The 15,482-nt window shown below is 41.3% G+C and overlaps 1 protein-coding gene across 1 annotated transcript; it reads left to right on the top strand.

The window, feature by feature from the left end:
* The first annotated feature begins 7,138 nt into the window (after nucleotides 1-7,138).
* Nucleotides 7,139-15,449, top strand: DDX54 (DEAD-box helicase 54). The gene is made up of 20 exons (XM_089489421.1): nucleotides 7,139-7,258; nucleotides 8,859-8,976; nucleotides 9,245-9,315; nucleotides 9,620-9,808; nucleotides 10,180-10,229; nucleotides 10,417-10,458; nucleotides 10,668-10,763; nucleotides 10,847-10,968; nucleotides 11,159-11,220; nucleotides 11,311-11,442; nucleotides 11,796-12,006; nucleotides 12,120-12,254; nucleotides 12,321-12,572; nucleotides 13,290-13,363; nucleotides 13,682-13,876; nucleotides 13,971-14,113; nucleotides 14,340-14,447; nucleotides 14,720-14,824; nucleotides 14,975-15,069; nucleotides 15,196-15,449. Exons 1-20 carry the CDS (start codon nucleotides 7,139-7,141, stop codon nucleotides 15,447-15,449), a joined length of 2,574 nt encoding a protein of 857 aa, XP_089345547.1.
* The last annotated feature ends 33 nt before the right edge of the window (nucleotides 15,450-15,482 follow it).

The following is a 15,482-nucleotide window of genomic DNA, read 5'->3' as shown; positions in this document are numbered from 1 at the left end:
TGTGTATTTTTCCCCCACACACCTACTTTATGTATGAATGTACAGCTCCTGGTTTATGCCGCTGTCACACGACACCCCAATATGTGTTCAGCAACATCTCCTGATACCCCACATGCATGGGTTTGTCATTTTTGGGGGGAACTAAAAGGCCACATTTGGTACGTGTGCATTTTTGTAATTGGAAATTAGATGTGTGCCCATCCCTCCCCCCCCCGTGTTAAATCATACATTTTTTAAAAGTAGACACCCCATATGCCAGTATTTTAACTCTTTCCATGCGAGAATTGTTTTAAACTAATATGCTAATTTTAGGACTATTTTTTCTATATATATATTTTATTTATTTTTTTTGCCTTTTTTTGAAAAAAAATGTAACATTTTTTAACTTGAAGGCTCCCCTGATAGTGACATCAGAGGGAAATTATTTTTACATTTTACAGTTTTTTTACTATTTTTTTCTAATTATTAATTTTATTTTATTTTTTAATTTTTTACTAATCACACTGTGATTAGAAAGCTGGGCTCCATTGACTTGCATGGTTGAATGCAGTACCTGTATTCAACCTGCAAGTGGAGCCAGAGTTCTCTAGAGGGTCTGGAGACCATCTAGCAAACTTTTTCGTCTTTATTGGTTTTTTGGTTGCTGATGGCGAAGATCCCCGGCAGCTGCGGCTCCATCCCAAGGTAAGTGTTTGGTGTCGCTGGATGCCTCCTGATCAAGGCATTCCAGCGACACCATTTAAGCTTTTAAAACGGGCGTCTGCCGCCATACAAAATATGGCGGATGTTGACGCCCCGGGGAGGGGCCAGAGATGGCCCCTTTGTGCCGATCATGGCGTTGCTGAATGCCTCGAGGTCGAGGCATTACAGAAAGGCCGTTTAGGTGCAGAAAGCGAAAATAGATCGCTTTCTGCACCCGTTTAAAGACGTGCCGGTCCTGGCACGTCAATTGTCGTTAACGACTTGATTTTCCGTGACGTGCCCGGACCGGCAATTGTCATCGAGGGGTTAAAGAAAAAAAATTTTTAATAGACATGATGCCACTCTGTCTCCTCCCCCACCCGAGATATGCTGCCACTGTCCCCCCCCCAAGATATGCTGCCACTGTCCCCCCCCCGAGATATGCTGCCACTGTCCTCCTCCTCCCCCCGAGATATGCTGCCACTGTCCTCCTCCTCCCCCCGAGATATGCTGCCACTATCCTCCTCCTCCCCCCCGAGATATGCTGCCACTCTGCCCGGACTCACCGGATGTGCCGGCACCGAAAGTTGTATACGCGTATTGCGTAGATGTCCCCCGCCGGCCCCGCAAGACACCCGGGAGTCTGCTCTGGTAAGTCGGGGGGCAGAGGTAAAATGCATCGTGCGGACGTTCACCGTTCTGCTGGTGAACGTCTGCACGATGCGCTTAGACAATCTCCCGTGCCGGCAAAAACCCCCCCCCCGTGGGAAGTGCTGGCAGGGGAGGCTGTCTGAGCGTATCAGAGAGTAGGATACGGGTACCCTGCACCGCTGCGGGGGATCTGTATCCTAACCCCGCTGCCTGCCCGGCTGCCTAGCCTATATTCGAGCCAATACGGTATGTAGATATAAAATAAAACTGATACATTACGTTGTCACTAGATGGCGCCAGTAGATCGATCGCTCGCTCACTCACTCACATCCACACACACACCCTTATTCACTAAATGGTGAGCTGTCAGGAAAGTTTGCTTTGCTGTGAGTGATAAAATAAATAAGAAATCAAACAGCAGCCACAATTGCAGTATCTCTGAAAATGTTAACAATAGCCCTCAAAGTACGTGTTCTAAAGCACAAAGGGCAGGCTTACATTGAAGGAGGTTCCTTCCGAACTGGAAAATGTGTTTGCAGGTGAGCTTAACATTTTTACTCCCTAACATTACAACAGAGTTAAATAGAGCAGGCGAGCCTAACCTGTAAGAATGGCTGCCAGGTACATTAAGGCTTTTTAAACACCTTGTGATTTTTAACATTGCATTATGCAGGGTCAATTCAGCGATTAATGCAACAAAAGGTCACCTGGCATGATCGGGCATATAGCCAAAGCTGCATCACCATTTACTGCCCTGGCTACAAGACCTATTCTAGAAGAGAAAGAGCTTAAGAGTACCCGGTATATCTCTTAAGAGGAGTAAAGAATAAGAGTAAAGAGTGGTGAAATGAATGGAACTCAATTAAGCAGGGTTGGAGCACTCTGGGGCCGAGATTCCTGACTTACCTTGGCTCTGACTCATGGAACTTGCAGAGATAGACATCACGCACAGGTATCCTTCTGGGCTATACTTTGGCTTGTTTCCACCTTACCCTCTTCACCTACCTCTATCATCAAAACTTTTTGTTTTTTTAGATCCCCCTCAGCGCCTGAAGACAGAACCAACCAGTGGAATGAAAGGTATTATAAAGGGACAATTTTACAGAGTCATCTAGGACCGCAATAAAGGAAGACCATTTTCGGAAGAAGAATTTAGCTTTAACTTCCCTATGCATAGCGGCCTCTAACCAGTCTAGTCGAAAAATACTATGCAATCGGGAAATAAACATGTCAAGAAGAGGGGGGGAGGACTGTCTCCATTGGGTCAGTATGGACTTTTTACCAACCGCTGATACAATAAGCAGAATAGCTTTTTCTGCAGCAGAAAAGGGACGAGTATCGGAAGGCGGCAAGATACCAAAAAGAGCCCACTCCACTGTCAGGGGAAAGGGTACACCCAAAACAGTAGTAACATATTGGTGAACGGCTTTCCAAAAGGTGGTAATAGAGGAACAAGCCCAGAGGTTATGATAAAGATCAGCATCAGGCTCTGCACACTTAAAACAATTAGCGCTATCACCCAACCGGGCCGCAACATAAAGTTTCGGAGTCATATAGGCTCTGTGGAGAATTTTCAAAAACATTTCACTATATGAGCGGGACACCAAGAGCTTAGAGTTGAACACCGTGGCGTCAACCAAGGTATCCAGGTCTATCTCTGGGAGGTCTATCATCAAAACTTGTAAAATGTCAAGTCACGGGATAAAGCAGGGGACAACATTGATTGTCCTATGTCAGATAAATCTATCAAATGTACAGATGTTGCTACAATTCAATTGTTCTTGAAGCTTACTCCATCAGTGGGTACTTACTGCATCAGTAGGTACCTATCCCTTTCTCATGTATCATAGTAGTTTAATTAGAGTACCTTTGAGCAGTGACACGTGATTTATGTAAAATATTGATTTATTTATGTGAATACAAATCGGTTGCAGCAGTGCTCATCAGAAGCAATCACCCGCTGTGGTCATTATTTCACTCCAAAACATTAGCAATGAAGGCAGAAAAATCACAAAAAAATACACAACTCAAAAACAGTACAGGTGTGAACAGAAAAACTGGAATGAAAGCAGCAGAATTAGGTTGGTAGAATTGAAAGTACACTTTTATATCACATTCTCTACTCAAGGCACAATTAAATTTATGTTACCATATTTAACATACTCCAAAATGTTGGTGGATCTTGAGACTACGAAAGACATTGAGTCTCTGCTGTGAATACATTTCACTTTTCCATCATCATGGGCTACGTTAGGCTTAGTAACTATATAAAATAGATGATGATAATAGATAACAAATCAGCACTAATTGTTAACTTTCACTTATACTATGTTTGCTGTCATTGTCATTCCTCATATCACACTTTCCTTAAAATGCAGCACAGCAAAAGAAATACAGTTTTAACCTGGCAATCACTGAATAAGCCATTTGCCATATTTAGCAGCATCTGCGCCCTCATGCTTTTCCTCATGCAATCAGGTTGCCCAAATTCCTCCAAAGGAATGGTCATTATGTTAAAGGCACAAGCACAACTACGTCATAAAACAAGAAGGTAATAAATGTTGCGCTAAAAACCTTTTAACTCGTTAAATGCAAAAGGGATGATAACCTCTCTATTATTATTCCGAAAATCCTGAATAACTATCTGCATATATTATTACAGCCGTGCTGTATTCCCTTCATGGCATTGTTATTTGCGTAAGCATCAGTTATATAATTTTTTGCTCCCATGCTTTATTTACCCACATGGCATTTTTGTGACTGTAGTCAACAGGGAAAATATTGTTGTATAGGCTTTGCCAAAGAGCACATCAAATATATCAATCCTTTTATTTTTTTATGAAAAATTAACACATTAACTACTTTAAAAAAAAAAACGATGGTATACTGAGTTTCGGATTATCAGCATGTTAACAATAGGGGAGAGATAACTTAAATGGGAAGAACAATCATGCTGCCGGAGAACAAGGAGTTAAAATGACTGCTGCAATGGCACAAACATAAGACATGTTTGTAACCCATATATATGAATTCTTTTTGTCTATCAACAACATTAGATGGGTTTATTTATAGCAAAGAACTATAAAATGTATAATGTCTGCTTTAAGCACATTTTAGGCACTGCTCATCATTTCCATGGTGGTCTTTCATTCAGTGTTCCTGAACCTTTTCTGACAGTCACTCTCCCAGACCAGCTTGATGATCGAGCACTGTCTTTCCTTGAAGAACTCCACTGGGGTCTTGCCACAGATGGAGAAACCCCACCAGAGTCGGAGTCATTATCTGGGAGCTTCCAGAAGTTCCCTTGGCCCTTGTAAGGTAAGGTGTCAGGGGGGTGCACAGCCCGGACTGCTAATTTGTTATTGCCTGGTTTGGCTGTCTGTGGACGTAAAACAGGAGTAGGACACCAGAGAAGAGGTCGCAGTCTAACAGTGTCTTCTTTCTTCACCCATGGTGCTTCCCATCCACAATCCTCTAACTTCTTACCAAACAAAGACTCGTCACAATAAGAAGGAGATCGGGTTTTCACCCTTTACACAGTCGATGAGAAAAGAAAAAAAAAAAGGGATATTCGTTTATCATAATCTGATAATTATACTTTAACTGTTGAAGGTTCTATCAAAGGTCTATCAAACTATTTTGATAGCATCCGAGCGGCTTTACCCACATAGCTTTAAACATGACATAGAGGGTTATACATAAAGTGACCTCTCGTTAAGTGGTTTTATCGCCACAGCAACTAATGAGATTTCCTCACTGACTGGACCACTCCATTGGTTGCCATGGTGCCAAGAAAAAAAACACACCAAGCCAACCGATTTAACTATGCTTTATCAAGATAATGAACAAAAAGTGAAATATTCCTCCCAACCTAATGAAAAACAACCCCGTGTAACAAAAGCACGAACAGAACGCTTTATTGTACCGGCAAAGATTGCTACCTGTATTGAATTTGTTTCCTTGGGGTTCCACTTGGGGTACGGTTACTCTTGCAGCTGCTGTTGCTTTTGATGTCCTTGGTCTCTTCTGGATTCCACACACGTGGAACCTGACTTGGGGTAGCGGGACTCCACTGGAGCGCAGTATCCACTCTTCCCGGGGAGTTACTAAACAAGGACTCATCAACGTAGGAGTTTGCAGCTTTGAAGCGGTAAGCGCTGCGGCTCTTGCGCTGGGGAAGAGAAGTGCGATGTCCAGTGATGGAGAGATCAAGAGACATGCCTGCAGCAATCACACCTGGAGGAGAAGACGGGACAATTGGGTACGGAATGTCTAAATTACTGACTTATTGCAAGAAAACACATTAAATGCATGGACCAACTTGCGGCTCTTCGTATCGAGGAAACCAAAAAGTGTCTTATCGTCCTCGGCAAAACAAACTGAAGCAGAGATTTCACAAGTTGCTCAACTCTAACCATTCTATGCTTTATACGACTGCAAGCAACACACCGAATATACACATATAATCCGCTCATCGACACACAAGAAATGTTTAAATGTAGATGACCTTTAATTTCATGAATGAGTTACAATTAAAACCCTTGGCCTCGTAGCCCCCTTGGCCAGACCACATTTCAACTCAGTAAACCTCACCTGCAAATTCCTATCTTAGTGAATAAAATCTGTATGTGTGTAAATATATTTATACTAAAGAAATGTTATGCTGCAGCAGGCATACCGCAGCGCGGCGTTAAAGGGACACTCCAGCCATCACATGTGCGTTAATGCATACGATACCTGATATTAATAGTGTCCCCCATGGCAAAAGTATACACGTGAGCCCCATCACTGGCTTGGTGAACATCGCTTGGGGGTCTAAGGAGACCCCTAACATACGTATGGAGAAAGGGCTCCCATTGATTTCATGCAGCATTGAGCCAATCAGTGGCAGGCAGAGGGGGCAGGGAGCTGCAGCTTCTTCCCAAGGTAAGTACTTTATTAACCTATTGCTTTCTTTCTCAATAATGCATGTTGAAGTACTTTAATATGCCCTGTTCTTTGGGATAGCTCCCTCGGACAGTTTAATGTCTAAAGCCAGTTTAAGGACAACCCAACACATTAGTGGTTTCACCATTAAGAACAGTTTAGTAAACTGGTACAGGATAGGGAGATGCACCATAGGTGTAATTACATAACAACTATTATCATGTTTTACTAGGGAAATATGGGCAGACCGGATGGGTCGAATGGTTCTTATCTGTGATCAAATTCTATGTTTCCATTATACCGGCACAGTTATTAACAGGAATTCCTCAATGTATATTAATATAATACACTATGGACTCTGATTTAATAACCAATAACGCAGAAATGAAAACGAATAATATTGAACTCACAGATCTCTCCCCAGTCTAAGCTTCCATGGCAATAAAAACAAACAGCAAGGACTTACCCAAACCTTACGAGCGGGGATGTGTGGATTTCCTCTCTTTCCATATGAAGGCACATTGGAGCCGGGTAACGCCTGTCACCCCAATTTAATCTTACCGCTCGGTTCTAGTAGTTGGTTATAATAACTGCAGATGACAGTAAAAATAAGAATCGGAAATCAACTGACCCCTTCATTAGGAGGCGCTAAGTGGTACAGTCCAGGAAGTTGCGCGTTATCACTTCCGGGCTAACTGGAAACACGTGTGTACCGGAGAAACTTGAGGTCTGTACGAGAACTGGGGGTTGTATTTCTGTATATCTTGTTTTTGGCGTGACACTGGCCCCTTCGGACCTTTTTCAAAGGCATGTTACAGGGACCTAAGTTAAATAAATCTTCATGGAGAGATAATCAAAATAATTGTGTCTCTAAATAGGAATGGCTCAGAAGAAACGCAAGGGATCTCGGGGACGGAAGCCTTCTAAACACCAAGAAGGAGATGACAGTGACACTGGAGAGTTTGATGTACAGGCTGGGATACCAGAAGTCGATGAAGTGGTAAATGATAACTCCAGGGATAAGCTGTAACATGTTATTGATCTGGTTATTGTACCATATTACCCATCATTTATAGGACACATGTTCATTTCACATGTGACATCCGGTTTACCTTCAACTTACACATTTAACATGTGTGACATCCGGTTTACCGGTCAGTGCAGTCTGCTTCTGGCTTTTAGCGATTTATGTATTATCTGTAACCCTTTGTGTTCCAGGGCTTCAACTAGAATCACTCTTCTTTGCTCTGGTGTCCCTCTTGTCTAGCAGTTAAAGTCACATTTACTTTCTATGACATGTTCTTGAACCCGTCATGTGCCTGACCAGTTGATCAGGTCAGGAACGTTATTAGTTAAGAACACTTAATATGTACAGAGTCTTTTAATAACACTTACCCAACAAACTCTGCACCCGGATTAAAGCAATTGGGTTATGAAACTGGGACAAAACAACAACTTTTTGTAGACAGTATCAGAAACCTTCAGAAGGCAGCATCATGCTGAACTTTAAAGCATAAGAGGCAGACGATAGCAAAATTTACATGGGATATGAGAAATCTGTGACGCGTACTGCATATCTACATGTTCATAGGTATAATGGACCAAAACCCACTGCTCATGTGCACTTCATTTACAGAAGGAACCAAAATAAGATTCCAGTATTATGAGTGATCAGAACAGTACAGTGTGTGTTACTTAAAGAAAAAAAAAGATGTTTGGATGGTGCCTTATCGCTATAGAAACCAATTAAATAGTGTAATTGGCACGACCGTTCCATCATCATTCCATTATTTGTTATAAATAAATAAGGTGGTGTGCCTCCATGTAGCCATTGTAAACAACATTTTTTTAAATCACAAAAAAAAAACACAACCCCAAATAAGATTACCATGTGTAGAATTTGGGGAATGTAATATTTTTTATTATGGGTTTACATTTTTGCTGCAAAGGTTTTTAACTTTTTAAATTTTATTTCTCATTCAATGTTATCTACCATCGTTTTCTTTGAATGGGCTGATAAGGGAAGTAGCTGGCTCTGATCTGTACACTGTGCCTATTTGTGAATTAGTACGGGCTGCAAAAGAAGCTTTTAAAACCGTGGAATTTTAAAGCAGGAGTAATAGCCCTAATTATTGTGGTCGCTTTAACTTCATCAGCAGGGAATCATAGTAACACGTGGGTTCAGGCACCCAAGCGTCATTCGCTTTATGAGAAAAATTTTCCTGGGCAGTTAGAGCAGCACTGTGACATTGTCTTTAGCGGACACAGTATACCTCCACTTCAAATAAATGCCCAGATTAAGAGGAATTCCAAGCTTTTAGGTTCTTTTATACCTCGGTTTTGATAAATACCTAACTTCTAGGTACCGAAGAGGTGTACTGACAACATAAGAACTAGTCCTGGAGGTGTGATGAGACTTTATTTTATCTATGGATTGCTTTATACCAAGACTAAAGTTGAGGTGGGAGAAGTTGGAATGCGACACAGTTATTTAAAGATTTAGATTAATTGACTTTCCAGACAATTCATAAAAAAAGCATATCTCCCATCCCATTCTGAGAAAAACACAATGATTAAGTATCTTTTTTTTCTCCTTGTAGCATCTTCCAGCTTTCCCCGCAGCAGACGGGGACTCCGATATGGAATTGGACGACACCAGACAAATGGTCCGGGCACAGAATAAAAAGAAAAAGAAATCTGGAGGGTTCCAGTCAATGGGTAATGCATCCACCATGCAATGGGCTTATTCACTGAAGGGGGTGTTGGCAGGAATAAATCACCTAAATAGTTATAACAGTAAAACGTGTTTTCAGCATCATTACAGCAATTTATTCATAACTGTGTAATTAATAAATTCTCTGGGCATTTGGATGTGAGATCAAATCGTATGTGCTAGTGATCCACTGGTACATGTTAATGTATTTAGAAAGATGTGAGAGGCTTCTTTGGCGTCTGTGTTTCACCACTTTACTATCCCCCCCCCCAGGTCTCAGTTACCCTGTCTTTAAGGGAGTAATGAAGAAAGGCTACAAGGTTCCTACTCCCATCCAGAGAAAGGTGATTTTATTAGTCGTTGTTTATTTACAACAGTTAAAACAATAAAGACGAATGTCATATATATATAAATGTGCAGCTATCACACAGTGGGGAAAGCAGTTCCTTTTCTAACCCTATGTTCAAATGTGCAAGGAATCAAAACCGACATCCCTGAGATTGCGTGCTTGTCTCAGTCGTAGAAATGTCCATATTGGCATAAATGTATCGTGTATCTCGGGTTTTCGGCATGCTAATTTTTAGCGTTTCCCTCTGTAAAATGAAAAAGGCTAACTGATCATAATCCTCATTGATTGTTGTTTTGCAGGTGGTCCCAGTTATTTTAGATGGTAAGGATGTGGTAGCCATGGCTAGGACGGGCAGTGGCAAGACTGCTTGCTTCCTCATCCCCATGTTTGAGAAGCTGAAAGCCCACAGTGCCCAGACCGGAGTCCGTGCTTTAATTCTGTCACCCACTCGAGAGCTCGCCCTGCAGACTCTAAAATTCACCAAGGAGGTAAGGGAACTTCTGGAATAGTTGTGTTTATCCATTTCAATAGAATTTTATTTGATGCCAACATTTGCCACTGAGTAGCTCCATTACCTGCCTCTTTTTATAATGTAATTTTAGGCCGTATTTGCCACCTCACTGGCACTTGTTTCCTGCAGTATTTTCTTCATTTAGCTCCCATCTGTACAGCACCTTGTTTGCTGGCATTGCTCATTGCTGTTCTTTATCTTGTCCCTTCTTTTCATTTTAATCTGACATTGCCCATTTCATCCCTTCAAGCACTGTCATATTCTCTGAGGCCTGTAAACCTCCAACACCCACCCCTTAATTTGATTCTTGAATTTGATGTACTCATTGCTTGTATTCTTTTCTGGCAGCTTGGAAAATTCACCGGTCTGAAGACAGCCCTGATTTTAGGTGGAGACAAGTAAGTATAAAGAATCCCCTTTGCGATCCTGAATCCCACCCAAGTAGATTGTTATTATACTGTTTCTTTGACTTTGAATCTTTTCCCAGGCAAGGTTACAGGGAGAAAAATTATGGTTATTATAATCGCATGTATTCAGAGGTTTCAGTGCTGTCCCAAAAACTTCGAAATCTGTCTCTCTTTGTAGAATGGAAGATCAGTTTGCCGCTCTGCATGAAAACCCAGACATGTGAGTATGACCCTCCACGGGAAATAAAAACGTTTTTGTTCTTTATCATAGAAAACACAATAAGACATGACAGCCTGCACTGTCCAGCTATTTAGCTAAAGATTTGCACTAAATTATGTGCTGCAGGTTAATTGAATTCTTTAATTTTGAATGTTGTATTCGTTGAATTTGTCTGTAAATACCCCTTGATCTCCTTCCTTCGCCTGCAGAATCATTGCCACACCTGGCCGTCTGATGCACGTAGCGGTCGAGATGAACCTTAAGCTGCGCACTGTAGAATATGTGGTGTTTGATGAAGCCGACAGGTCTGTGACATTTTATATTCTGTTTCCGTCTGTAGTACTGATAATGGATATCCAACTAACAATCTACTCTTTCACAATGTTAGACTTTTTGAGATGGGCTTTGCAGAGCAGCTGCAGGAAATTATTGCTCGTCTGCCGGAGACCCGTCAGACATTGCTTTTTTCTGCCACCCTTCCCAAGATGCTGCTTGAATTTGCCCGGGCTGGTGAGTACCTTTCTGAGATCGGGATATCCATGTTAATGACTTAATGACACTGCTTTTCAGATCCTGCTTAGTCTACTACTCATTTAAAATATGATGCTTTTAAAGTTTTTTGCTGTAAATAGCTGGATGGTTTGTTGTGGGCATTTTTCTCCCCTAGCTGTGCTTATGATCTGATTATTTGCACTTGTAGGTCTCACAGAGCCGGTGCTAATCCGTCTTGATGTTGACACGAAACTAAGTGACCAGTTAAAGGTAAGGTATCTGCAATGAAAAAATGAACTTGCAAGTATTTTAGTAAACAAGGCAATGATGGGTTTTTTTTTTTCCCCTCTTGCATAAAAGTTGGCTTTTTTTCAAATACGTGTGGAAGATAAACCTGCCGTGCTCCTTCATATTCTGCGTTGTGTAGTGAAGCCTCAGGAACAAACGGTGATCTTTGTAGCCACTAAACACCACGCTGAATACTTAAGATTGGTAAGTGGGGTACTGAAATTCAAAAGTTACAACCAAGTATGAGAGAGAAACCGTACAGATAATGTCAACAGGGAAATTAATATATATTAGCGTTTTGCTGTTAGAGGTCTTGGTGTTAAATTGTAGTAAATTTGCCAAAATCACTAACAATGCAAGCATGCTGAAAGTGGTCACCTCCATAAATGTTGGTTCTGCACACCCGAATCAAATCTTTTTGTCACATTGCTAAATCATGCACTTTCCGTCTCTGTGGAACCACTTTAATAAAACATACCTCTGCTTTAACCCTAAATGTGTAAGGTTGTGCAGGATGTTACATGACGATCTACTTATATTTTTACCTCCCTGTCTAGATGCTGGACATGCAGGGTATCGCCTGTTCTCATATATATAGCTCTCTGGATCAAACTGCGAGAAAGATTAACCTGGGCTTGTTTCTACATGGGAAAGTTCGTGCTCTTATAGTCACAGATGTGGCCGCCCGTGGTATAGACATCCCAATGTTGGACAATGTCATCAACTACAACTTCCCCCCTAAGCCAAAACTTTTTCTGCATCGTGTAGGTAAGTAATCGGTCTTTTCTACTTCTAAAATAAAAATGTTCCCTTTGCGTCTTTAGGTTTCCTTTCAATCTCATCCACCGTATTTCCTTTTGTATTTGGCTTTTTCTGAACAGGTCGTGTTGCAAGAGCAGGGCGTAGTGGCACAGCTTACTCTCTCGTTGCTATAGATGAAACCCCCTACGTGTATGACCTTCACCTTTTCTTGGGGAGACCCCTTAAACTGGCAGGAGCACAGGGGCCAAACACAGGTAATTTTTTTTTTTTTGTGTTATCCATTTTTTGGTTAGTAATGTGGTTCCTCTGCACACATTGAGATACTTCAAATTTCTTTAAACTAACTGCAGATGTGGATGGGGTATATGGTCGAGTTCCTCAAAGCGTGATTGATGATGAAGATGCTTTGCTGATCACTGATCACGAACGGTCTCTGGAACTGAAGAGCCTCCAGCACGTGGCAGAGAATGCTTACAAACATTACTGCAAGTCTAGGCCTGCTCCAGCCTCTGAATCCATAAAACGAGTCAAGGAGGCTAATTACAGTCAGTTGGGTCTTCACCCCATATTCTGTAAGTGACCAGGATTCTGTGTGTGTCTCATATTTCTACTTTGTCTTTTTTAGTCGTAGTCTAGTACATCCCACAATGCAGAATCTATATTAAAGTACTTTGTATTATTTAACTTGTATTGAGGAAATAAAAGGTAAGAACATTTTAGGAGAGGGTGCAGTGTACCACCTGCTCTATGGTCCCATTTTTGCGTTCTGCGAAGAAGTTTGCAGAAAACTGCTCTCATTGAAACCAGTGGTTGCAGATTTTCTGCAAGCCTAGTAACTGGTGCAGGGAAAGAGGCAAATGTGAATCATTTTAAATGGGACACTCCAGTATCATATACATTAAAGTGCATATAATCGCTTGAGTGCCCTGTTAGTTTTAGATTGACTGCAATTCTGGTATGACCAGCACATTCATGTTATGTATAAATACAGCTCTGGAAAGCAAAAAGCAAGGTGATTTGATCAAGAGAAGAAAGGTTATGTTATGTTCTCTTCAAATTATTCCTAATAGCAGAGAGATAAATAAAAAGTGTTATATGGCAAAAATAAATGCTGCTGAGGGATGTTTTTCCTTGTATTCTGAAAATGTAAGTCATTTATTTTCTAATAAAATTCCTGAGTATAGTCTAACATATAGGATTTAGGGATGTAATCCATATTTGCATCTGTTTTTGCCTCTGCTAAACTTTGAATTGCCCTTTCAGTTTCTCCATTGCTTGTCCATTCTTAGGGTCTCTTCTTGGTCAAGAGGAAATGCAAAGGCTGACGTTTGTTGACAGTATCAAATCCTACAAATCTAAAGCAGTAAGTTAGGGCTTTATGTAGGGCTTGTATATGCACCTCATTTTGAGGCAGTCTGTCCTTTCTGTGATGAGAAGCAAGCTAAAATACCTTTTATGATAAAGCCATGACTGAGTGTTCCACCTATGTACAGGTGTTTTGATATTTATGGGTCTCCTCAGTGCAGTATACGAACAGATCTGGCTTTAAATCTTAGAACAGCATCTAGCTATCGATTCTGTATTCTTACAGGGAGTCTAAAGTGACAAAAGCCATCCCGCTGTACAGACCTCAAATAAAACTAATTAAACCTAACTTTTTTTTTTTTCTCTTGCTTGTAAGACCATCTTTGAAATTAATGCTACCAACAAAACAACAGCAAGTGAAGTTATGCGAGCTAAACGCTGTCGGGACAAAGTCGTCATTGCCAAATTCCAGCGCCTGCAAGATGAGAAAGCTAGTGAAACGGTCCAGGCATCCACCAGTGGGACGTCGGTTTTTCCCTCCGAACCGGAAGTCGATGAAGAAAATATGGAGGTAACAGACATCTTGAAACCGCGTTAAGTCTTTGCTTTTTCACACAGAAGAGCCTTGTCTGGTCAGATGATTAATTCTCCTCCTTTGTCATAAGGGAGTCTTTTCACAAGTGCTTGGAAAGAGAAAAAGAAAGGACACCGGGGATCACGACGGTCCCAAAAAGAAGAAAGAAGCATCTTCCCATGACTCGGAGTATTATATTCCATACAGGCCTAAGGATTTTGATAGCGAGCGTGGGTAAGAAAGCTGACGCAAAGTAACCGTTTTGGGGCAGAACTTTAAAGGAACGGTTATGGGACAAATGATGCTCTAAAAACAGGGTGGTAGTATTAGTTAACAGGTCAGTGTATTTTTATGGATATTTTCAGTAGAAGATATCTACGTTTTGGTTGCATGAGGGGTTCTGTTGAGGAATATTTGCAAAACCCAGACATATCACTGTTGGACATGTAACCTCATCTAGGCTCAGCGTTGCTGGTAACAACTTTGAGAAAGCAGCAGCAGGGGCAGTACTGGATTTATTGGGCGATCACACTGAGGATCTCCAAAAGAACAAGAAAGTCCTGAAGTGGTAAGTTTTATAACCAAAAAAAATGAATCTTTTTACATGCTGACCACGAAGGGTTACTCAAAAGAACTGGGCTGAGAACCTGGCAGGTAAGCAAAAATATCTGCTATGATATGGAAAACATACCAGAGGCCTCGAATAGATTAAAGATGATTTTCATCGGGGCAAAAGGCCACCTGATCTTTGCTGTTTATGCTGTAACCGTGCATCTATTTAAAATAATCCAAAAATCGGCTTGGGATATTATGTAACAACCTTCTAATGTTTATTTTAAGGGATCGCAAGAAGAAGAAGTTTGTAGGAGCAGGTGGACAAGACGACAAGAAGAAAATTAGGACAGAGAGCGGCCGACTCATTAACAGCTCATATAAAAAGAACATGTATCTTTTCACAGTACTCATGGGTTTCTGCATTTTTCTTAGTAAACTATAATAAAATGCATGGTTAGATTTTTTATTTTTTTTCCCCACTACACCTATGGGTATACATATGTGCTTGGACTGTTCTGGCCCTTAACTGTCATTTTGCAGCTATGAGGATTGGAAGAAGAAATACAAAATAGATGACCAGGATTCTGATGAGGAAGGAGAGAGGCAAGCTGGAAAAAATCACAGGAAAGGGAGAGGTAAGAGAAGTTCATTTTATGTGCATCATTTTGCTGCTTTTGTGGCGCGATACATTACTGTGCTAAGTTTTTGAGGATCAAATTGGTCGCGTACTTGTTTCTCACTTTTCATGCTTCTTTGTAAAGGCGGACGGGGTGGATCTCGAGGACCCAGACCAGAGACCCCTGGCGCACATGGAAAACTTCGCCCTGAGCTGCGCAATAAGCAGCAGATCCTTAAGCAGAGAAGAATTAAAGAGAAGCAGAGATTCCTGCAAAGTGGGGGGATGAAGACATTAAAGAACAAAGTAAAGCAGAGAGCCCAGACTATGAAGAAATCTGCATTTGGCAGAGGCAAGACCAATGGTTTTAAGAAAGGAAAGATAAGGAAGAGGCCTTGATTTTAAGAGGTCTATGAATTAACTTTCAGTTCC

Source organism: Sceloporus occidentalis, unplaced genomic scaffold, assembly GCF_023333645.1.
Source record: "Sceloporus occidentalis isolate IW3139 unplaced genomic scaffold, rSceOcc1.0.p SCAF_40, whole genome shotgun sequence".
In the NCBI taxonomy this organism is placed as follows: Eukaryota; Metazoa; Chordata; class Lepidosauria; order Squamata; family Phrynosomatidae; genus Sceloporus; species Sceloporus occidentalis.
This window is presented reverse-complemented; position numbering and strand designations above follow the sequence as displayed.

What these genes read in the sequence shown, in the direction of transcription:
- DDX54 (XM_089489421.1), top strand. Translation starts at nt 7,139, where the DNA reads ATGGCTCAGAAGAAACGCAAGGGATCTCGGGGACGGAAGCCTTCTAAA. An exon ending in GTGTTTGATGAAGCCGACAG is followed by an intron (nt 10,764 to 10,846) that starts GTCTGTGACATT and finishes TCACAATGTTAG; the next exon opens with ACTTTTTGAGATGGGCTTTG. An exon ending in AACTAAGTGACCAGTTAAAG is followed by an intron (nt 11,221 to 11,310) that starts GTAAGGTATCTG and finishes CTTGCATAAAAG; the next exon opens with TTGGCTTTTTTTCAAATACG.